At 34.7% G+C, this 25,604-nt stretch overlaps 1 protein-coding gene across 1 annotated transcript; it reads left to right on the forward strand.

Annotated features, from left to right (window-relative positions):
- Positions 1-409: 409 nt before the first annotated feature.
- Positions 410-24,221, forward strand: LOC136042279 (zinc finger matrin-type protein 2-like). The gene is made up of 4 exons (XM_065727234.1): positions 410-523; positions 17,604-17,836; positions 22,268-22,341; positions 23,299-24,221. Exons 1-4 carry the CDS (start codon positions 512-514, stop codon positions 23,577-23,579), a joined length of 600 nt encoding a protein of 199 aa, XP_065583306.1. The 5' UTR covers positions 410-511; the 3' UTR covers positions 23,580-24,221.
- The last annotated feature ends 1,383 nt before the right edge of the window (positions 24,222-25,604 follow it).

Genomic DNA, 25,604 nt, shown 5'->3' on the forward strand with positions numbered 1-25,604 from the left:
TTTTATCAACCATAACGGTAAGAAATTTTGTTCCCATAGCCTCATTAACATAATGGCACCTTATCCCACTTTCAATAACTGAAAAGATTCAATAGCTTTCAATAAAAAAATATCCGTACGTTCTTTTTAAAATTAAGTCAAAACAATTTTTCTAACTGAGGCACATCGGATTTCTGGGAGCTTTTCCTAATCTTTTAAAGCATCATTTTAATTATTACCATTTTCTGAGTATTTGAAAGTTTTGAAAAATATTTTGAGGACAGTTGAGAGCAGTTTGTATGGTTTATAGCCTTTGTCAGTCCCCCATCTCTAAATGACATTACTGGGCCAACTATGGTCAAATAAAAGCCCAGGTCCATACGTACTCAGAGCAACTGTTGCAAATCTTGCTTCTGGTGAGAACTCACCTATTGTTGTTCTTATCGCCATCTAAATGGTGCAATCCCTTTAAGTGTTTATAGAAGAAACTGAAATTAGCAAATTATTTGAATTATTCTTTAAAGTTGGTATCATGGCTGATAAAGTAAGCTCGAATTATCTTATATACAGCCTAAATGAAATTTTCTAATCTATTTACACTCTGGGGGAAAGAATTATTACCCGAAATAATTTGGTCAATGTTGGTATTACCTGAACAATTGTTTTGGGTTATGAAACTATTGTTAATAGGCCTAGATGAATTTTGACTTTTGGAACATCTTTTCTCTCTTGCGAAACTACCGCAATCTCACCATTGTGGATTTATTGTATATTTGCACATTAGGGGGGGGGGGGGTAAAGAATAGCATATATTAAATACAGCAATGGTTAGTTTACATATTTAATATATGCTATGCTTTACCCCCACCCCCTAATGTGCAAATATACTGCCCAAATTTGCTTCTAAACTATTACAGATTTGTGATTTCAAATACCTGATCAATGAAAATGGAAATGATTGCAATTTTATAGGCTATGTATGAATACAAGAATATTTGGGCCAGAATAGGTCCATAACAATGAGTTTGTGGTAGTTTTGCAAGAGAGAAAAGATGTTCCAAAAGTCAAAATGCATCTATTAACAATAGTTTCATGACCCAAAACAATTGTTCAGGTAATACCAATATTGACCAAATCTTTTATGAATATAGACAACAGGCTAATAATCTTGGAATGATGCATAAGGTATAGGTTTAGCCTAGATAGTTGGGATTGGCTGTTAGTTGTGACTAGGCCCTAGAACTGTAGGAATTAGCCTACTACAATCTTAGGAAACTTTTATTTTGTCAGCATTTAAATTTTAGATAAAAATTACCTCTATGCCTAGCCTATGTAGGTACAATTATTCTGCTCCATGATACTTGTCTTAGATTAAATATGTCCCATGATTAATTCTCTCTGAGATTTTGATATTTTGTTCTTGGTTTAAGATTGTATGTCCAAGATTAGCCATAATTTTTCAAGCTCTAAGTATGTTTCTTTTGGTCATACCTATCTGCAGTCACTACTGAGTTGACTTAAATTATTATCTATCCTAGCTCTCTCCTAGTCAGAAGGTATGTCACTGGGCTGTTAACATATCCAAAACTCTCTTTTTTTTATATCTTTAGTGTAAGGTGTTTAATAGTTGCCTCCTCAACAACAGAGCTGAGTAGATCCAGCATTGGGCCTTATTTTGCTCCAAAGTGTTAATTAGGGTCTGTATAAGATTAGGATCCTCAATTGACAATCAATACAATAAAATATTCTGTAATTTTATGGCTAAAATATTCAAACTAAATTATATTGTTATTTAGAAAGAACTGTCATCCTGAGAGATAAAAGCGTTTCATTAAAAGAAATAAAACACATTAACAACTAAACCCAAAGTGTATAAAACTTGTATGGATAGACATTACCCTTTACAAAATGCTACACACAGAATTATTACCAGCTATCCTTACCTCCTCCCTCTCCCACCCAAAAAAATTACAAAACAATAAATAATAATAAAATAAATCAATTTTTCACAAAATGTTATGATATAACTGGATACCAAAGGTTTACCATTTTTAAACAGCTTCAATTTGGTGCTAATTAGTGTTTTTATTGTTTGATTAATAAAGGGTTTGTCACTTGAGCACCTTTTAAACCTTTTTTCTGGGAAACAAATTTGATATTTATCAATTAGCTTTTTATGAAACGTGGCTGTTTTCTCATCAAGGTTTTGTAAACTATAAATGTCAGACCAATCTTCAGTACTCAGCCACATGCCAAAAGAAAGAAGACCAGAATTTTGAAGAGGGCAGTAAGTGCTATAAGTCTTTGAGAAAGTATGCTTAAAAGTTGAGGAGAGGGACAAAAAAATGGAAAGATGATAACTCCCACCTAATGGAGGCAAAGTTGAGGGAGGGCTATAAAAATTATACATATTAGTTAAAATAACATCAAGGGAGGTATTTCCCCGAGTCGTCTGTGTTTTAACAATTTGCTTTACTTTAAATGAAGCACAAAAGGAATCCATTTTAAGGTTGTTGGCATTGCCAACTAAAAAAAGGCCAGCATTGGGGCACTTAGAAATAACAAAATCAGCACTTGCCTATAATTGCTGGATGAAATTACATTTTGACTCAATATTTTGATTTGGGGAGTAGTTGAAAACAGCTATTGCAATAATACTAAATGGAGGAGGGAGTACTTTTGGTCCAACACTTAGCCAGAGGATTTCATCATACTCAGATAAGTTAGGGACTTGAATAACCTTTGGGTAAAGGTGACTCTTAGTAAAAAACAGAACTCTGCCACCTTTTTTCCCAAGTTGGTGGTCTGAAGGATGGAGTTTAATAAACTCTGAATAATTTGTCAGATGTAGGGACCCTGGGTCATGGGATTGACCTTCAGTAACAGCTATAATATCTATCAAATGTGATTCTGAAACCACCTTGAGTTCAGTAAGCTTTTCAAAATTAAGACTTACAGCATTAGTAACTAAAAGTTTAGGAAAAACAAACCGATTGGGGAATTGCAACAGGGAGACTTGATGGGTTTGAGAATTTCCTGGGTAGGGTTTTAATTTAATTTTATTATGCTTTGGAGAAGAGGGGTAAGAGAAGGATTTGCTTTGGGGATTTAGATATGGGGGGATGGGCAAGGATATGGACAAAGCATGAGGTCTTATTAAATGACAATTATTGAACACAAAAAGTCTCAGACCTGAGTCATGTTTACAGGGTAGGCACAAGGGATAAAACGAATGGGCTGGGGGTGGGGTTTTGTAAGGTGCTGGGAAAGGGGGGCTGGGTGGGAATAGTGATTCATGCCTGTCAAGAAATTGCTGGTTTGCGGCAGAGTAGGGAGGGTATGGGGCAGCATACTGTAAGGGGGAAGGAAATAGGACTTCTGTATATGGAGAGGAGGAGGAGATAACAAGGGGTAAGGCGGGGGAGTAAGTAATCAGGAAGAGTTTATTAATTGTTGAGCTGAAAATGCAGGGGGATAAGAATGGATGTTGACAGGAACCTGACCAAGGGAAGGATGGGGTCGTGAGTGCTTTTGATGCTGGCCTAAAAAGGGTGGGGCCTCCCTCCAAAATCCATCTCTGTTTTTTGTCAAATTCTTAGAACTAACATCATACACATGCAAAGGTATAGCTTGTGGCTTAGAGAATAACCTTCTAAACAACTTTGGTATAAAAACATGATACTTTTCACAACCAAAACAATGACCTGACATAAAAACAGAACAAATTGAAAGATGGTCAAACAAGCATGAACTTTTATTGCAAGAACCCGTCAGAAAATATTTGCAAATATGGAGCCAATTACATCTTTTTCCGTGGTTACATTTTGCATGTAAAAAATCCTTGCAAACTGATTTCGTTTTTTCTTTATTTTCAATTACACGCTGATCACCATTTTTTTTCCAGCTAATTCTTCTGTTTCCTTCACTTTCATATGCCACAAGTTTCTCATAAACAATTTCAATATCTGCATCAGATTTCGTAGTAACCTTATTAGTCTTTAAAACAAAGGTGGCATTATCCTCTTTCAAATTCAGCATACAACCAGAAGTTGTTAAGTTATTCCTGTGTTCGGGAGCCTGATCATCTACCATACTAAAAGAAGATTTGTCAGTGGGATTACATTCATGAATAATTGATTTCATTTCAACATTATTAACTTGACCGTTCCAGTCAATATCATTACTAATCACCTGGTTTGTCACTGGTTCAAACGCCCTTGACCTCTCAAATGAATTTACAAAGGGTAATATAGCATTTTCTGAATTTTTTTAATTTCACTTGATTGACTTCATTATTCTTTGTTATATCACTGTTTTGAGTTACAGAATGAGGTTCAGAAATTACGGTCAAAATGTAGCTTAATAACTCTTCTGGTCTGTCTTTTAATGGTTTAAGAATATCAAGATTTGTCTGGCAAGCAAAATCTTTAACACAGGGATTTGGATATGTTAAATTTTCTCTGGTAACATATGAGTAAGGTCTGGTCTGAACTGATACCTCACATGAGCAGGTGCGTAATTTTCCAATGGTGGTGTTCAGAGCATAGGATGGGTTGACGGAAGAAAAGGTCTGGCACTCAGTCTGACAAGAAACTTCAAGAGTGGGGGACATCACTTCATGTTGTAAATAGGGAGAGGCTAGAGTTGACTTCTGCGAAGGGGGGAGCACTGGCGATTTGAGCTCTTTTAAGATATTAAGCATCTTAGCTCTTGAATTTGGAGAACAAGGGGTGCGAGGTGAAGGTAAAACAGGTGAATTTAAAGAATTTACCTTATTGATTGGCATTTTTTTAGAGGAGCAGTCAGGACAACACCAGCTCTCACTCCAATTAGCTGTATCAATTCTGGCACATTTTTCCGCTCCTGTGTGAAACGAGCAATTGCACCCTCCACACTTTACAGAGTTTGAAAAGACTCTAAGCCTACATTCGGGACAAACTAGTCTTTGTTTGACCATTGTTTTTTAAGAGGTTAATGGTCCAGCTGAAAAAACTTGGCTCAACAGTTAACAACACTAGATCCTCACACGTTGGATGCTAGATGAAGACTAGCATCAAAATGATCTAACATATAGATCATTCCATATTTTACTGTAATATTCTTCCTGCAATATAAAGCTAACCCACCATGTAATCATGATTCTCTATTCTGCATCACACAGTCATAACTATCAATTTCGAATCCAACTCTTTTCAAGACACAAGTCTAAGAGGAAAAAGAGGAAACTCATAGAAAATTAACTCTACTTACAACAACCACAAGTGATCTCCAGTATCCAGGAGGATTGCAATCAATACAAACAGAAGAAAAAAGCTTACAAAAGAGGAAATAAATTAAAAATAAAACTTATCATAAACAAATCACAAAATAAAAACATACAGCATAACAAAAAAAACTCATAGAAAATAAAAAGGGGAAAACCTTGTACAAATAAAAAAAAAACAGGGTAGTGCAATTGTAGAAAAATATAATTAGTTTTCTCCATTAGGCACATACTTGTACTAGTGCTGCTAACCACATTACCAAATTTCACTAATAGTAGCAAAAAATGGCTCTAATTTCAAAACAAACAAATGAAGTGCTAGAATCAACAATCAACTAGCTCTGGTATTGGCTCATTGTATTTATACTTCACATTCCTAACACCTTCTCTCTCAAGAAGAATGAATGGAGGAACAGTAATAGACACTCAAGCTGGAATACCCTTACTACTCAATTTAGAGTATCATTGCTGATGTAAGCATTTTTCATAGCCCCATATGAACCGAGAGTCTTATTATTAAGTTTTTCCCCTTACTTTTTAGAACTTTTGCCCTTTTTTATTTTCAATAATTGTAAATTCTGGAACCTTTGTTAATTCTAAACCATTGGCACATATTCTTGAAATGAACTTTTAGCAGTAGCTGCATCATCACAAACTGTATTCCAAACAATAATGTTATTTTCTGTAGATAATATTCCACCAACATCATTCTTGCTGACATTGAAGACTTCATTTCATGGTGATATTTTGTCTCTGTGGATTCAATATGCTTTTCCCTTTTTAGTGAAATTACTTCTTCATTTGCTACATTGCAACTTTGTTTCAACTTGAGCAACATAGGATTGTAAGATAGCTTGACCATTTTCCACAGAAATTGTTTGATTTTCTAGATTAGCCAATCTTGTATCAATTGATTTTAGTATGTTTTGAGACTCCTTTACAATTTCAAGTATTTGTCCACTAATGACTAGATTGAATCATGATTTATTGATTTTTGTATTGAAGATGAATGACCAGATTTATCATGTGAAACTGATCCATATTGGTCCTCTGTTTTATGTTTATGCTTGTTCCTTGTCATCACAAAACAGTAAATAAAAAATTTGAATATTCTTACTAGAAAAGCACTTTTTATATATCCATATAAGTACCAATATGCAGTTCCCTAAGCCACTGAGGCATGACTAACACCATAAATCGCCAACAGGGACTCCTCAAATCTTCGCTTAAAACCCTCAGCTAATGAATTAACTTCTGTTTATGCATAATCATTAATTAGCTGTCTCCTAACAAGAAAGAATTTTTTCACATTTGTCAAACGAAACTCTGCCCACTTTGCTATTTCAATTCATTTTATTTCACATCTACCTAGGTTAAAAGTACTAGCCAAAAGATGTTACTTGGCTGATTGCTGATTCATAACTGAATTCAATGATGAAACAATCAAATTTGTAGGTGTTATACTAAAGGGTTTAAAGTGATCTAAGTGTTGAAAAGGTGAATAGCTTGGTTGTACAGGAAAGGGTGCTTTATTTTCTCTTGTCAGGGACAGTAGTGATTCCAATTAATCTTAATTAGTGTAAATACAAATTTTAAATAACTGATCTTCCAGGGATCTATGTAATACCTATTTTCTGTTCACCATTTTGAGCCCTCTTCCATCACATTTGTGATTTATGAAGATTTTCTGTAAACATTTTTGTTAAGGTCTTTGAAAAGACCTGTAATTACAAGGATTAGGCTATTTGGTTGTTTTGGCCAATAATAGGTGACATCAAATGTCAGCCATTGGCAAATAGCATCAATGTCAGGTGGCTGAAATTATGTCAGCCATTGAAAAGCTACCTATATTTGTCAAGTTAGATTTAATATTCCATTTTGCAAGTTACTGTATAGTTCTTAACATTAAATTTCACTCCTTTTTTCTCTAGCACCAGAAATTTTTTAAGAGAATATAACGATTTCTTCGGGGTCCTTCAGTACTTAATTGTCCCCAAAATCAATACAGACAAATATTAAGAGAACCTCAAATTGACTTTAAATTTGTAGTGGTTATAGCTTTTAAAAGGAATAAACAGTATGCTCCTGAAAAGAAATATAAACAGATGAAAGTAGCTTCAGAAAAAAAGCAGATCACACCATCAGATACAGCATATCAGAAAACACTTACTGTAGAGGTTTCAGGCTCCAATCTGCAAAAATACGAAATTTATTTTTGTTTTCCCAGAAGAAAGATCACAGATACATATTTTTTTCCACGGCTAGTGTTAGTTTTATCAATCTAATGGTCCTATATAATATTGGGGGATGGCTCTTTCAAGCCGAAATTTAAAGTTATAGTGCCCTAAAATGACCAAAAATATTGGATAGCAACTTGGCCCCCTTCCAATTCCTCTTTTTCCCAAGATCATCCAATCAAAACTTTGAGATAACCATTTTGACCAGCATAGTTGAAAGGCCCAATAACTACACCTTTGGAGATGATACAATCCCTCATAGCCCATGGGGAAAGGTCTTTAAATTAGACAATTTGCCCATTGTTTATGTATGGTATTTGTTATTGGCAAGTATGCATTCATCTTGTGTGTGTGTATGGGGACGGGTGAATTTTCTGCAAGGGGAATTTTCTACAAGGAGAATTTTCCATGGGGGGGGGGGTGTAAACATTTCAGGAGAAATTCTTTCACTGGGGTATTTGCCAGAATTCTTTTTGTTTGTCTTACTTTCTCTTTGTCAACTCAATTTTACATGTCGATACGTTAAGGGTAATTGGTTAGGGTAAATTTTTGCTAGGTTTGAATATTCTAAAGGATCTTTCCATGGAGAGGGGGGATTTTCCCATGGAGGTGGAGCTTGATTTCCTGGTATGATTTAAAAAGTGATCAGAAATTAAATTTAAGAATAAGTTTGTTTGTTTTTCAACTGAAGCTAAGCAGCTACATTAAAACTTGATTCGAACAGAAATTATTATGTATAAATGATGGGGGCTGCCCCTCTTCAGCACCTTGCTCTTTATGCTAAAGTTTGAATTTTGTCCCAATTCTTAGCAAATAACTCCTGGAATACATTGGTCATTTAATTAGAACAAAGCTTTTTTTAAAGCACTAAAAAACTTCAGCATGAAGAGCAAGGTGTTTAGGAGGGAGCAATTAGTGTTTGTAATAATTTTTAAGTTTTAATGTTGCATTTTACTTTCAGTTGAAAAAACTTTTTTTTTTTTTAATTTAACCACAATCTGTGCTCAAACTGATTGAAACAGGTGGATTGGAAAGTCTACTAGAGCATGTGATTCTTTCTTCAGGTTGTAGTGCTTGTGGTCTAGTTATGGGGGGTATTCCTGTACAAGGAGAGGGCTCACTTCATTAATCAATACTTCCATTTCTTCCTTGCCCATGTCATTTGGTGTTTTAGCCTCATTGCTTTCTGCTATACATTCTGGCACTGGAACAACCTGGAACAGGCATTATAAAATCACCATCTATTGTTGCTCCATTTGGGTACATCTCTTTTTCTGGGTACTGGTTAAAATATCTGGCTGTTGATGGATATGTTGGTGTTAGTACTGATTTGATCATGATTGGTTCTAACCTGGGATGTAGGTGGCACTTGTTTCTCCATAGCAAGCTGCCATCTTCCAGACATACTAGGTATGAGTGCTCTGGCTGCCTTACCTTCTTTTCTTTTACACCTTTGCGCCATCTACTACTCTCATTTAATTCAACCACACTTTCTCTGTGTTGTCTAACTTGAGCTTTCTCTCTAGCTTTCTCAAAAACATGCTTTGTGATTATTTTCAGCTGCAGTTGTGATGAAAGTGTTGGGATTATTGACTATGTTTTTCTGCTCATAGGCAGCTGGACAAGGGAATATGATTTATCAACTGGAGTGTTTCAGTACTCCAGCAATGCAATATATGAATCTGTTTGACTTTCTGAAGCTCTTGTTATTATCTGTTTTGCAGTCTTACTGCCTTTTAGCTCATCCCATTTGACCAGGGGACATAACTGGTACTCTTTGAGAGTATCTCCTTTTTGTATCACTCAGAGACCTGGAAGCTAAGGCTATTGTTGCATGACCTGCAATCAGCTGAGTATCAGGTCCATACTGTGATACATCTGTTTTCACTTCTACCACAGTTGTTTTAGTATCAAAATATCTAAGATTGCTGCAAATAGCATCCTGGATTCTGAATCTAGCCTCATTATGCACTGCTTTCCATTCAAACTTCTTACCCTTGGCTAATTCCCAAAGTGGTTGGCTTAAGGAAGACATGCCAGAAACATATCTTGACAAAAAGTTGTACATCTGTAGGAGGTCTGCAACTCATCTCTGCGTTTGAGGGCTGGCATTTCCCTGTTTCCCCCAAGTTTAAGAGGGTCAGGTTTAGTACCTTCTTTTATCAGTATGTGACCAAAGTAAGGAATAGCTTCAGCATCAAGGAGTCATTTCTCTTTATTGAACTTGATGCCGTTCTCACAAGCTCTTTCCAGAACTGTCCTCAGAGTCCTATCATGATCTTTCATACTACTAGCCATTCCAGCAACTTTGTTGACAATCAGGCCAATATTGATAACTTCAAACACCTCTTCCATCTGCTGGAGCTGATAGGAGCCAAAAAGGATATCTCTTAAATTTGTATCTTCCAAATGTGGTCCAATCAATAGACTCCAAATCAGCAGCATCAGTCTTGAAAAAATCACTCCACTCCCGCACATTTTACTACTCTGTCATCAAAACTAAGAATGGGGTGGTGTGGGCGCTTGATGCATTTCTTCATATCAACTGGATCAAGGCAAACCTGGATTGTAGAATAGCTTTTGTTAGTTTAAGTGTTCAGTCTTCACTTGACAGTCTTTCTCTTATCCTGCCACTTTTTACGTTAAATACTAACATATCTCTCATCATTTCATCTGAGCTACATCCCAAATCAGACAGTTTGTGGGAACAAACAGTAGTAAGGAGCGACCCAGCTCAATAGTAACCAAAACTTTAAAAAAATGGAATTTTGATACCAATAGTTACATCAAAAGAATCGCATTTTAATGCTGATTTTAAATATATAAGTTTCATCAAGTTTAGTCATACCCATCAAAAGTTACGAGCCTGAGGAAATTTGCCATATTTTAGAAAATAGGGGGAAACACCCCCTAAAAGTCATAGAATCTTAATGAAAATAACACCATCAGATTCAGCGTATCAGAGAACCCTACTGTACAAGTCTCAAGCTCCTATCTACAAAAATGTGGAATTTTGTATTTTTTTGCCAGAAGACGATCATGGATGTGTGTTTATTTATTTTAATTTTTTTGTTTGTTTGTTTTTTATTTTCCAGGGCGATCGTATTGACCCAGTGGTCCTAGAATTTTGCGAGAGGGCTCATTTGAACGGAAGTGAAAAGCTCTAGTGCCCTATTTAAGTGACCAAAAAATTGGAGGGCACCTAGGCCCCCTCCCACGCTCATTTTTCCCCAAAGTCCTCGGATCTAAATTCTGAGATAACCATTTTATTCAGCATAGTCGAAAAACCTTATAACTATGGCTTCGGGGACGACTTACTCCCCTACAGTCCCCATGGGAGGGGTTGCAAGTTACAAACATTCACCAGTGTTTGCATATAGTAATGGTTATTGAGAAGTGTACAGACGTTTTCAGGAGGATTTTTTTTGCTTGGGAGGAGGGGTTGAGAAGAGGGGGTTGTGTGGGGGAAACTTTCCATGGATGAATTTCTCATGGGGGAAGAAAATTTTCCATGAAGGAGGTGCAGGATTTTCTAGCATTAGTTAAAAAAAAACTAAAAGTTCTATTTGCCTTTTTAAGTAAACAAAAAATTGGACGTCAACTGGACCTCCTCCTCCGCTCCTTGTTTCTCAAAATCGTTCGATCAAAACTATGCTTAGCCAAAAAAATAAATATGCAAATTTTGCTTTAATTATTCATCTGCGGAGAGCTGAAATCAAAATATAGATTAACTCAAAAACATTCGGAAATTAAATAAAAAAAACGAAGTTTTTTTTTTTAACTGAAAGTAAGGAGCGACATTAAAACTTAAAACAAACAGAAATCACTCCGTATATGAAAGGGGCTGTTCCCTCCTCAACGCCCTGCTTTTTACGCTAAAGCTTTTACTGTTTTAAAAAGTAGAGTTGAGAGAAAGAGTCAAACTTTAGCGCAAAGAGCGAGGCGTTGAGGAGGGAACAGCCCCTTTCATATACGGGGTAATTTCTGTTCGTTTTAAGTTTTAATGTCGCTCCTTACTTTCAGTTAAAAAAAACTTGTTTTTTTTTTATTTCATCGTAATCTAGGGCCAAAAATTTTAGTGTTGTCACATGTGAATCAGTTTTCTCTCTTTTTTTCCTATTTTCATTTGTGAAAAATGAATCAAGAAAATATGGGAGATAAAATGGACTCAATATACTCGCTGAATTTTTTCAGGCATACATCCACTTTATTCTTTTCTGTTTCTGCAGTTTGGAATGTGGTGAATATATCTTGCCCCAGTCGATTGTGTGGCTGATTGCCCCAGTCGATTGGGTTTGAGATTGGTTGATGACCAGTCGATTGTGTGGCAGGGTGTGTTGTCCATTCTGACACCATGTAGCGTATTTCCTCGTCAGAATTCAAGTTTAAGTATAATCTTGTAATGGAGACCCACTACCTATAAATAAAGCACATAAGCAAAACAAGCACATTAACAAAAGCAAAGTAATATATTTCAGCACTATCCAATAGAGTGAGGCAGTGCAAAATTGACATGCTTAAGATGCATCAAAGTGCCATTTTTTTTAGAGAAATTAAAAAAAAAACAAGTTTTTTCAACTGAAAGTAAGGAGCAACATTAAAATTTAAGACGAACAGAAATTACGTATATAAGCTTCACCCCATTGTCAACACCTCGCTCTGTATGCTGAAGTTCGAATTTTTTTTTCAATTCTTTAATAATGACCCATGAATCACAAAAGCCATTTAATTAGAATAAATAGCTCTTTTAAAAGTGCTAAAAAAAACTTTAGTGCAAAGAGCGAGATATTGACGAGGGGGCAAACCTCCTCATATACGTAATAATTTCTGTTCGTTTTAAGTTATAATGTTGTACCTTACTTAAAGTTAAAAAAATTCGTTTTTTTATTTAATTTCTTATCGTTTTTAAATAGTGCTTGGAAATTTGGCGCCCCCTTCATAAGAAATTTCCTTCCCCCACAAAAAATTCCTCCATGGAAAGATCCTCCAACGTAGCCACTTCTCCCGACATCCCTCTCAACAGAAAAAATCCCCCTGAAAATGTCTGTATACTTTGCAATTACCAACACTATATGTAAACAATGGACAAAGTTCACAAGTTACAGCCCTTTCCCTGGGACTGTGGGGAATTAAGTCGTCCTCAAAGACATAGTTTTTAATTTTTTGACTATGCTGAATAAAATGACCATCTCAAAACATTGATTGGGTGACTTAGGAGAAAAAATGAGTAGGGGAGGGGCCTAGTTGCCTTCCTAATTTTTTGGTCACTTAAAAATGGTGCTAGAACTTTTAATTTCCGTTCGAATGAGCTCCGTGCAATATTCTAGGACCACTGGGTCGATACGATCACCCCTGGCGAGAAAAATAAACAAATGAACACGCATCCATGATCTTTCTTCTGGCAAAAAATACAGAGTTCCACATTTTTGAAACATCTACAGCAGGGTTCTGTGATACGCTGAATCTGATGGTGTGATTTTCGTTATGATTCTGTGATTTTTAGGGAGTTTTCCCCTGTCTTTTTCGAAAATAAGGCAAATTTTCTCAGGCTTGTAACTTTTGATTAGTAAGACTAAACTTGATGAAAATTACATATTTGTAATCATCATAAAAATCCGATTATTTTGATGTATCTATTGGTATCAAAATTCTATTTTTAGAATTTCGGTTACTATTGAGTCGGGTCGCTCCTTACTTACAGTTCACTTCTACGAACTGTTTGAAAAAAATGAAATATATGACTATCTCTCAATTGATGGCTGAAACTGGCTACTAGCCTCTTCAACTGTTTTTGATGAATGGAGATTTTTTCAAGTGTGTGCGAATAGGTTTTTTTTTGGTTAAGGCGAATTCCTACTATTTTATTCTATGGTCATTTCCTTGTTTTCTATTATATTTTTTGTACATTCACCTATGCTACAAAAACTGATCCGACTCTATAACCCAACATTTCAGCAAGCTGAAAATTTTTTTAACGTGATTCGTAAAGGTAATATTTGTAAGATGGCAAATTGGAAAAAAAATCAGTTTAGAAAAATGTGGCTTTGTTCTTCCCAATTTATTCATCAGAAAAAACAGGAAAAAAAACTGTAATAAATGAGAATCATGAAAAATTACAGTATTAATTAGGGATCTTAACCCTAGACCTCATTAACAACTTTGAACTAGCTGCCAAAAGTATTAAAGTCTCCTATGAATGTAGAGAATTTCTGCTGCTTTAGTTTATGGGTGATCAAAAGCAGATACAGGATGCTGTTCCAAATCGTATTAAAATTAAAAAAAAAGAAGAAAATGAAATAATATTGGATGTATCGCAATTCTGCTTAAATATTAACTACTAATTTTTTTTTATTCACACTTCAGCTATTGAGCTCAGTTTGCATGAAATTGCAGCAAAATTATATTTATTTGAAGATTTACTTCATCTAGTAGCTTTTGCGACATAAATTGTTTGATTAATTTGTCAAATACTTATGCATTTTGAGAGAGGATTGTAGTACCTGTCAGGGTCAGATGGAAAAATGAGAAAGAAGTTCAGACTCTCTTTGCTTTTTGACAAGCAGGGTTTATTTTATTGTATTAGTAAACAGTTCAGTGATTACCTGAGAAGTACGTTGTGCCCAAACATGGAAAAAACTGTTTCCAAGGTTAAATGTAGTCAGTAGAGGTAGAAGTTAGAAAACAAGTTCTCATACCTTAATATGCATTGTTCATCTAACCCCAAAGTTTTATTCACATTGCAAAACCAATGGAAAAGTGGTTCGCTTTAATAAAAATGCAATCTAGGCAAATATGCAATATTAGCGACCCTTAATATTATTTATTGACCCTCAATGACAAAATATTAGTGACCCTCAGATTGTCCCTCCCCTCATCCTAAGATTTTTGTGGTTTGTCCCGTTTCTTATTTTCCCCACATTTTACCTGGTTTTGTTGTTTCATGAATATATACTACTTCCTAGAATCTCCTCCCCCTCAATTTATTCTTGTATACTCACTTGTTTTGGTATATCTGGTTGACCTAATCCTGGAAGGTTGTCAGTAATTTATTTTGGACATGCAAAATTGAGGGAGGGCAAAATTGTAATTACAAAGTTCAGGAGAAATAATATAAATATATGGTTAAAATAATGAAGAATAAAGGGATGTGCATGAGTGAGGCCCTGTGCCACCTTTGTATGCACTTTTCCTGATCTACAAAATGCTACTGGATTCCACTCAGATCCCAAGAAGGCTGATGAGTAAACATAAATTAATTTTAGAGACTGTATATGGGGAATTGGAAAGTATCTAAAAAAATGAAATTAAGCGTGGGGGGACTAAGCCCCATTTTCTATTCTCTTTACCATTGCTGTTATCCACTTAATTTAAAGCTTATGGTCCTTAATTTAATTTAGTCTTCTATGCAGCTACTTTTCCGTTTTTGTGTTATATTAAGTGGAAAAATAATTACGTGGTTACAGCAATATGTTTAATTTGGAGCTTGTGGTTCTTAGTCAATTTACCCGTTTGGTTTTCCACATGGCCACATTTTTAGGTTCTTTTTGCATTTTAAATTAAAACAATTTATTATCTGGATTATGCTTACTAATTTGTAAGGCTTTCTTCGCTAATTTTATTTTGTAACCTTGGTATTTTTAAAGCCTAAATATGTACCCTAATGAATCAGAACTTTATTCTTACGAAATTTAAGAAAGTAATTTCATCGAAATGGAATATTTATAGCCTATAACTAGACCTGAGTAAGCACTATGAAAATTTCCAAAATGCTTAGGAAAAAAGTATCAACTTTTAACTTTGCTTTATTTTTTTTCTTTTATAAACATCTTTAAGCTGTTGTCCAAATCATTAGAGAATATCCATCATTTACTAAATTTAACTAATAAAATTACAAAGGAAAATGATGTATAAACACTGTATAAGCTTGCAAAAAGCCGTAATGAAAATTAAAAGACAAAATATATCTGTGTGTCACAAAATACACATCAAGCTTTTTCTTTCCAAAACTAGTTGGTGCAATTTAAAGAAATAGTGGAAAAGCCCTAGATTCGGGTGCATTTTTAGGCCTCAGAAAGTAGATATTCATCTTTATCCCTACCCTTCACCCTAACAATTAAAAAATGTGTTTTCGTCACTGTATTTTTCTTTTCTTGTGTAACTTTTTCGCTAACTTAGGCTTTTGTGAATTGTAATCTTACCTGTTGCCTTCAAATTTATAATCTCTAAAATTTAATCGTCCACTGCTCCTAGTTCCTTTTTTCACTTTTTACTGTGAGCTGCAATTATTTGCAACAAAATTATAGAAAATATGTGTCTATTATTTAAACGTGTACCATTCAATGAAGGAGGCCCAGTCCTGGTTAAAAAATGGACCTTCTTCATGAAAAGCTCTCATAAATAGCTCTTACAAAAATAGCACGTGCACCAGCATGGGTTGGTTTAATGATACTGCAGATTTTATTCTAGGCATGCCATGTTTTACTACTAAGCTTAAGATCAGCTTTTTATGGCACTTGGCATCTACCAAGCTACATATAGTGATCGCAAATTCTGTCGGTCGGTCTGTCTGTCTGTCTGTCCTGGTTTTGCTAGTTTAGGCACTTCCAGGTAAGCTAGGACGATGAAATTTGGCAGGCGTATAAAGAACCAGACCAGTTTAAATTAGAAATTATTTTTTCCCGATTCGACCATCTGAGGGGGAGGGGGGAAGGTTAAATCAGATAAATTTGAAAAAATGAGGTATTTTTAACTTACGAAGGAGTGATCGGATCTCAATGAAATTTCATATTTAGAAGCACCTCGTAGCTCAGATCTCTTATTTTAAATCCCGACCGGATCAGAGTCATTGGGGGGGGAATCCTGTAAAACGCTTAAAGCGGAGAGATCAGGATGAAACTTGGTGGGAAGAATAAGCACAAGTCCAAGATATGTGACTGACATAACCAGTACCAGACCGGATCCGCTCTCTTTGGCGGAGTTGGGGGGGAAGTAATTTTAAAAATTAGGTATTTGTAACTTACGAACGGGTGATCAGATCTTAATGAAATGTGATATTTAGAGGGATCTTGTGCTTTAGAGGTCTCATTTTAAATTCCGACCAGATCCGGTGACATTGGGTGGAGTTGGACGGGGAAATCAGAATTCTTGGAAAACGTGAAAATTGAGGTATTTTTATCTTAAGAATTGGTGATCGGATCTTAATGAAACTTGATATATAGGAGGATCTTATGTCTCAGATGCTCCATTTTCAATTCGAATCGGATCCGGGGACATAGGGGGTGAAGGGGGAAACAGAAATCTTGGAAAACTCTTATAGTGAAGAGATCGGGATGAAACTTGATGGGAAGAATAAGCACAAGTTATAGATACGTGATTGACATAATTGGAACGTATCCGTTCTCTTTGGCGGAGCTGGGGTGTGTTAATTTGGAAGAATTAGAAAAATTGGGGTATTTTTAACTTAAGAACTATTTTTACTTTCATTAAGAATCTTAATGAAATTTGATATTTAGAAGGAACCCATGTCTCAGAGTTCTTAGTTCAAATCCCGACCAGATCTGTTGACATTGGGGGAGTTGGAGGGGGAAACCGGAAATTTTGGAAAACGCTTAGAGTGGAGAAATTGGGATGAAACTTGGTGGGTAGAATAAGCAAATGCTGTAGATACGTGATTGACGTAACTGTACTGGATCCGCTCTTTTTGTGGGAGTTAGGGGGTGGGGTTCAGTGCTTTGGCGAGTTTGGTGCTTCTGGACGTGCTAGGGCGATGAAAATTGGTAGGCTTGTCAGGGAGCTGGACAAACTGACTTGATAAAGTCGTTTTCCCCGATTCGACCATTTGGGGGGCTGAAGGGAGAAGAAAAATTGGGAAAAATGAGGTATTTTTAACTTACGAGTGGGTGATAGGATCTTAACGAATTTTGATATTTATAGGACCTCGTGACTCAGAGCTCTTATTTTAAATCCCAACCCGCATTAAGCCTCTGATTTTCCTTTTAAATCAATCTATTGATTCTTAGAATTTCGCTAGAGCTCATACTATATGAGCTCTTGGCTCTTCCGGCCTTGTCACAAGTGCCATATGAACTCTTAGCTCTTATTTATACTGAATGTGTATTTTCTAGGCTCAAATTCCTGGTTTCAGACGCACCTGGGACCGCGAACACTATGAAAAAAAGGCAGAAGAAATATACAAGGAGAGCATAGAATCTTCAGATGAAGAAGAAGATAGAAAAAGGAAGTATCCTCCTGTAAAGAGAGAGCTCCTTAAGAAAAGGGACTATAAAGTGGACCTCGAGTCAAAATTGGGAAAAACTATAGTTGTCACAAAAACAACTCCACAGTCTCAGTCTGGAGGGTAATTGTCTTTATTTTCTAAGTATAAATTACGAACTTTTTCAATGCTAAATTTAATGTTTTCTTCTTTTGTTTACATGTAATTCTAAGCTTGGAACATTTATAAGGCAGTGTGTGAAAGTTTCTGCCTAATATCTCTGAAGGTTAAATGCCCTATTGCAGCTATATTTCAAGCCACTTTTCTTGCAAGCTTGTAAGCTAAAATAAAAAAAGAATAGATAGAAATATTATCAATATATATGAAGCTATTAATTTCATCTCATATAAATGCAAAATAATGTTGTAAAAATGCTAAAAGTATGCTAAATGCTAAAAAAATAATGCTTTAAAAAAGCTTTAAAATGCACAAAGAATGCTCACTTTTTTCGTTTTAAACTAATGTAGCTGATAGTATTTAATTATAATTACTTACTGATTAAATGCAATTTTATTGCTCAGATAAAAAGTCTAAGTAACATCACAATTCTGACTTGCTACATGAATAGATCTCAAACTAATGGATTATAAGGTATAAGTATCTTTTCTTCTCAGCGCGTGTTACAGAGGACTGCTGTAAGTTTGTTGCATAATCACATATTGCATAAGAACCATAAACATTAAAGTAATTTAAATAAGTTTACAAGGGTTGTTTTTAACATGAAAATATTTTATTCACAACAGTAATGTCTAGTCAAGTTTATTTATCTACGTAATCACCTTGACAATTGAGGCATTTGTAAATTGAGGCTTCATAAAATATCTCTGCTAGTCAATTGAAGTGAGTTGTGATAGTTTCTTTGACCAATTTGTCAGTTTGGAGGCCCCCCCCCCCCCCAAGTCACTCCTTCAATTATGGTAAAATGATAGGTGATGAGACCTGCCATGTGCTCAATATAGCTTTTTGTAATTAATAGCAATTAGTTGGCGAATGAGCGTAATTATTGTGCTCTAATTAAGACCGTTTGAGCAGCAAAATTAATTTTACGTGAGTAATGTGAAATTGACAGGAATACTCACAATTCTTGAGTTTAGTGGCCTACCTTTTTCCCCTTTATACGCGTATGTTGTTCGTTTTTTACAAAAATTATAATCAGAAATGGAAAAAAAATCGTTGGAGTTAAAGATCGTGTGCCTTTTAAGAAAGGTTCTAAAAGGAAAGATTTGTAAATTGTCTAATTAGACTAATACACTAAATATTTTCTATCTGGGAAAGAAAGAATCGAAACTTATTGAGCTTGGAAGTGCAATAAGCAAAAAATTAATGTAATAGGCTTCATTAAGCACTTTTGAATGTAGTTCATTAATTGCAATTGCCTGTCGAATACCAAAAATTACAAAAATCAATTGCATTGAGCTTAATGAATGTGGAATAAAGTAGGTATTCTGGGTGTTTAGCTTATTCGAAATCCTACTCATGTGTTTGTAGAAATGTATTTTTCTTTAGTACTCTTCTACAAGTAGCTAGATAAAAAGTTTTCTGCCACCTATGCAAGAGTGGAGTCAAGAATTATATAAATCTAAATGGAGATGTGACATGGTATCTGCCCCAATATAAGCAATATATTGGTTGGGTAACATGTTTCCTTGACAACTGACTGGGGGGAGCGGGCATGAGGACTTGAGTTAGAGAATTTGATGTTTAATGATCAATCCTATTGTCATTAGTTCCCACAAATATTATTTCGTTTTACATATCAAGTTATTCCAATTATGTTAATTTGTTGTTATTTAGCCATCTAGGGAAAGTTTAATTTAAAGAAAGAATTTATTACATTAAGTTGGGTAATACGACTTTATTTTGTAAGTGTTACAAACAATTGGCAAAACTGCTGCTGGGTGGCTATTGTGAAGGAAAAATACTAATAAAATAAAAACAGTTTTTCCTTATTTTATGCTCCTTCCAAATATCAGGGTCACTTTTTCTGATGTACAGGTATACTCCCAGCGATTTTTGGGTAGATGTTTCTAAAAGAGACCTCCCCTGGATGTCTCAACCTTGCGGCTTAGAATGGTCAAAGGCTTAGAAACGGTACTGATAGTACTTTAATGTCAGTTTTATTTGATACCTTTTAGTGATTTGCTTTTCTCCATTGATTAGAATGAAAATTTTCTGTTTTATTTTCCTCACCCTTTATTACAGGTAGTAAAATCTCATAGCCAATGGGAAGGTTTAGATTTACGTTTGTAAAAAAAGCTTCTTAAGAATAAAAAGCTCACTAAAAAGGTCCAAAATACGTAACTTGCTTTTATGAACAAGGTCTTTTTCTTCAACAAGAATTGTGAAAAGATTGGGATTTAGGTGGTTACATAATACATTTCCACCTACTAGGTGGAAACTGTACCCTGTACCCTGTGGTGGTCCTGTAGAATGAACACTCTTCAGGTCTACTGTTGACTAGTGACAGAAACTACCCACCGGAAAGCATGCAAGAGTTACAGAGGCTCCAAGCTCCACGCAAAAACTGCATAAATACCCTGTAAAAGAAATGGAGCGTGATAGAAAAAAAAGTGTAGCCAAAGGGAGTCTAACTGTCATGTTTCATTTTGAAATTTTTCTATAAAATGAGAAAATAAAATTTTCTCTATCCTCTTGTCTCACATATTCTTTGGTCGGAACCTAACAATGGGGGCTTTTAAACTATATTTTCACGTTTGCTTTTTTTTTTTTGGCTAGACATGGTACAAACTCTGGGCTAGACAGTGGGTTATTTCTTTTCTTTTCTAAAGTCTAGGTTGCAGTACAGTTTTTGCAAACTGTGACAGCTTAGAAATATTAAGTACTTCTTTTTTTTGCTTTATTAGCAATTCATTTCTGTCTTTTAATTCTGGATTATTAGTTAGATTTTTTTTGTTGTTGTTAAGAAATATGCTTAAGACCTAAACAAATGTGTAACAGTTGAGGTATTTGAGTCTAAGGATATTTTTAATTTGGTTTTAGTAAGGAATTATTTTAATCCATGAAAATTGCCTTCATAAATATCGTAAAGAGTTGGACAGTTTTAATAGTTGAAGAAAACCTGAAAAAGGAAATAGCCCTCCCCCTTTTTGATTCTGAAAGAAATTTGTACTTGGATGAAGGTGGAACCTTACATGACTACCAAATGTCGTGAAAAAAACCTTTAAAACCAGTAAACTGTCTATAAACTACCTTCAGGACAACGCAAGCCGTGATTAATAAGGGTAAATATCGAAGAAAGCAAAACACAACTGAGTATCATATGTCTTATGCTATGTGTCTTGACTGTCCAGGAATAAATACGTCAGCTGTACACTTCATATTTTAATGTTTTGGCGAAATTTAAAGGCTTTTTAAAGTTGATTTCTCAGTCATCATCCAAGCTATGTCAACTTTTATCCGCCAAGAAAATCTTCACGTTTTTGTTAAAAAGATAACACTAAAATAAATAGCCTGCTCTCTTTGTTTAAATTAAGGAAGTAATAGTAGATGTTAAGTAAAATGCTTTACACATCGTCTAATTCTTCCCTATTAATTATATTTGATATTGGACTCGAAGGCAAAAAATAATTAAAACAAAAATAATAACATACATGTTTTATAGTAACATAGGCAGTTATAAATGTTAGAATAAGCTTTTGATAGACGGGTTAAAAATAAGTATCTACAATTATTTGTTCAAAATAAAAGGACAAGTGCATGCCTAGGGAGAAGTTATAACGAGACTACGCCCTAAGATGAGATTTGCCTTCTTTAGAAAGGGCTTGAGTTATTCTTCTTAAAAAACAAAGTTCATCTGTAGTTTGAGTGGAAACTTAAAACAAACAAAAATTGTTGCTTTAAAGTTTATCCTACACATATCTGCAAAACTAGCTCAAATAAACTAACTCATGATATTTTCTTACATTTGTTGAATTCTGAAAAACTAGCGATTAATTAAAAGCTGAACTTCCTTGAGATTTTAGAGAATTTTCATTGTATTCTAAAAGTTATCAACATCATGGCTGGTGAGGTACTTTTGAGGAGCCTTATAAACTCTTTATAAATTTGGCGTATTTATGGACAGATTTTGTAATTACTGCAGTAAATGTCTTCATGACCAATAGAATAATCCTGAAATCAGATTTTTCTTTCCTTTGCAATTTTTTTTTTTGTTTTCTACATGCGAGGTGTACAAAGGCCAGCCGTGACTTATTGTCGTTGGCCCTGTTGTAAAGACTGGTGCGATGTGCAGTGTTGGTAGATATCTACTTTTTGTGAAGCCTTGTTTCAAGACAAAACAGTTGTCATATTTCATGTAACTTGGTAATTTCAAACTCCTGTCGCTCAAAATTTGTCTTGATTCGGGATGGCCTATTTTATGCTATGTTAAAAATGATGGACAAAAAAAAAACAAGTTTGAATGTGTGTTTGTGGCCCAATAATTATTTTTTCCTTGCACAATGATTTTCTATTACTTTTGCTGCTCAACTAACTTTTTTTTACCTTTTCTTTTAGGTATTATTGTAACGTTTGTGATTGCGTCGTAAAGGATTCCATCAATTTTTTGGATCATATTAATGGCAAGAAACGTAAGTGTGTTACCATTTTGAAGTTATAATATATATATATTTGTTTGATTGTTGACATTGAGGAAACCACCAAATTTGTTTCACCCCCATGATTCGAAAGGACCTAATTAAAGTACAATGTTACATATTGGTCACATTCTTATCCGGAATGAGGTTGCGTCATTGCGACTATTATAGTATAGGCAGTAGTCGTTTTAAGTTAATATTAACTTTAGGAGATGTGTACGCGGCAGCTGTGATGTTTACTCAGCGTTTTCTTTTTATTATGATTCTAATTACAGTGCCTTCTTCTAGGAGAAAAAATCTGATTTTTAACGATGAGATGAGGTATAGAGCGTATACATTAGCGTATAGAGCGAGGGATTGAAGAGGAATCCTCATATGTTGAATAATTTCTATTCGTTTTAATTTTTAATGTTCCTCTTAACTTTCAGTTGACAAAAATTAATTTCTATTTAATTTCGAGAAATATGCTCATGGACGAGTGATTATTTTTTGTTTTAAATTGTTTTTATTTCCTAGGGTGATCGTATGTTCCTAGTGGTCCTAGAATATTGTGACAGGTCTCATTTAAATAGTAAATGAAAGTTTTAGCGTCTTGTTTAAGTTCCAAAAGAGACTACGACGCTATTGGCCTACCAGCTATTGGGGAGGAGCATGCGTGTATTGTACTACTAACATTAAATAGGAATAACTCTATTTTTAGTAGCATGGAGTTAAATAAGACAGACAGTCTTTTAAAATTTTGTTAACGAAGATGAGATGCAAATCTTTTCTACCCAAGCTTGTCAAAACAGAAAACAGGCAAATCAAATGAACAAATTACAGGAAAGTATCAAAACACAGAATTATGAGAATAAGGAGGGAGGTTTAATGGACTTGGATAGAAGAGGAGCGTGCGTAGATGTTTTGGCCTAGTAATATTATATTCCTTATTACTCATTAGTTTTTTTTTAGATCAAAAGAATTTGGGCATGTCAATGCGCGTAGAGAGATCAAGCTTAGATCAGGTAAAGCAACGAATGGATATGCTTAAAAAGAAAAAAGAAGAGAAGAGCAAAGAATATGATTTAGATGCAAGATTAGCAGAAGTAAGAGATGATGAAGCTAAACAGAGGGAGTTGTCTCGAATGAGAAAGAAGAAAAAACGAACTGATGATGGACCACCTGGCGAGGATTTTGATGAGATGTCAGCACTCATGGGTTTCAGTGGATTTGGTTCTACTAAAAGATCTTAGTAAACAACGGTTGCGTTGTGATTCGAAACTATGTCAAACAGCTCTGCTTAGATTTTTTTATTTATTTGTTTACATATTGTGTAATAATCAGCCGAAGTGGCACTTTGAGAAAGGTGTACGTGCTACATTTTTTAGTGCTTCTTGTCGGTATTTTTTAAACTATAGTGTGCGTTATATTTCTTTCTTTTAAAATGTATGAAGAAACCACAGTTTTAGAATATTCTAGAACTGTTATATAGTATTGAATCAATATTTGTCTGAAACCAAAACCAACTTTGCTGCCTAATTGGCAGAAAATAGCATAAACTTTACAGAATTTTAAAAAAAGTAATAAGTCCAATGATCTTTGAACATACCAAGATCTTTGATCGAAGATCAAAGATAGTATCTTTGAACAAAGATACTACGAAATTTAGAAATAAGAGATTAAAAAATAATGCGTTACCTCACTGTAAAGAGTCGTGCGAATTACCTTATCGAATGAAATAGTTTTTCTTCAACTGCGATTTTCACTTAGGAAAAGCTGTTTTCCCAGTTTTTTCGAAAAAGTTTTCCCAATTTTTCTAATGTAAGAATGTAACTGTAAAACAGAATTCTCTTGTATGACTATGAAGTAAAGTAATAAAATATATTTTACGTATAGTATATGTTTATTTGAACTAAGAACAGCTGGTTGTAGAAAGCTAAGGTTAAGGGTTAAGAGAAGACATACAAAAGTGTTCAATGAAGAAACATTGTCTACCAAGTCACTTTTAGAAAACTATCAATAGTCACTAAGAAAAGAGCAGAATCTCAAATTTTAGAAACTTCCAAAACGAATCTACTCATTAGAATATATATGTTTATATATATGTTGTTTTTTTTAATAACTTACTTGCATTTTCCTGTTAAGGTTAATTTTTTCCTATCACGGACGAATATTTTTCCCGAATTTTTTTTTCATGCTGCGCTCTGTGTAAATACAGGAGGGGTGGGGGCACTGGAATCTTTCGGGTACACCAAGAGAGAAGGATGCAGCAGGGCTCCAGCCATGGAAATCTAGTATTCTTGTACACCTTGTGATCCCAGTGGGTTACCCATTGGCAAATCCTTTATTATGAAACATATTATTTGGTCTGTTGGGAAATCTTTGACTAGCTCACTCGTTTATTATTAGGTAACCGAGTCATTTTCTAGTATTTTTAAGTTAGTTACTCAATTAAAGATAAAAATGATTAATCTAGTGTTAATTTATTTTCTTTCGGAAATCTTAAAAAATTGTGTGGACGACAATATTCCCAGGGTTATATCACTGAATAACTTAAATAAAGATGGTACCAGGCGGTTACTAATGCAGCGTCCTTCTTTCTTTTGTGCTGAAACAACTCAAAAAAATTGTATTTTCCCCAGCGATTCGGGTCTCTTCGTTTTTAACTTCACAATTCGTAAATTGCACCAAAAGACTATCGTGGTTGCTGCGGTAGTTACAACCTGAAGTGAAAGATGAACACAGCCTATATAACCAAAAAATAGCCTTAAAATCCCCTAAAAATGGTGTCGGATCGAAACACGAAGTACAGCAATAGAATTGCCTTGGCTGAACACGGCATACATGAAGATAAAGTCCCTTGGCTTGAACAACAAGGAAAATCCATTTCCTTGAAAAGCTAGGAAAGTCATTTTTCTGCATGGGAAGAATCTTTGTTGCGTTTGTTATCCATTTGTGTCCAATTAAAAATCAAACAAAATCGTCAAAATTTAAATTTTTCCGTGAAAAGTAAAGACAGAAATTAAAAATTAAACTTAATAGAAATTAGCTTGTATAATTTGTCGAAAGGATTCCTGCCACAACGGCAACGTTTTTTCTAAGGAAAACATGTCTTTTTTCCTAAAAATCAAAGCCATGTTTCTAATATTATGGTATAACATTGGAAATTTAAATCTTTTGTCATTTGTGATCGTTGAGGTAAATCCGTAATAATGTCACATCGCATTTGTTTGCGCTCTTGCTCTACTGACTTGCCAAAGATAGTATTAGTGAAAAGT

Source organism: Artemia franciscana, unplaced genomic scaffold (genome assembly GCF_032884065.1).
Source record: "Artemia franciscana unplaced genomic scaffold, ASM3288406v1 Scaffold_1013, whole genome shotgun sequence".
In the NCBI taxonomy this organism is placed as follows: domain Eukaryota; kingdom Metazoa; phylum Arthropoda; class Branchiopoda; order Anostraca; family Artemiidae; genus Artemia; species Artemia franciscana.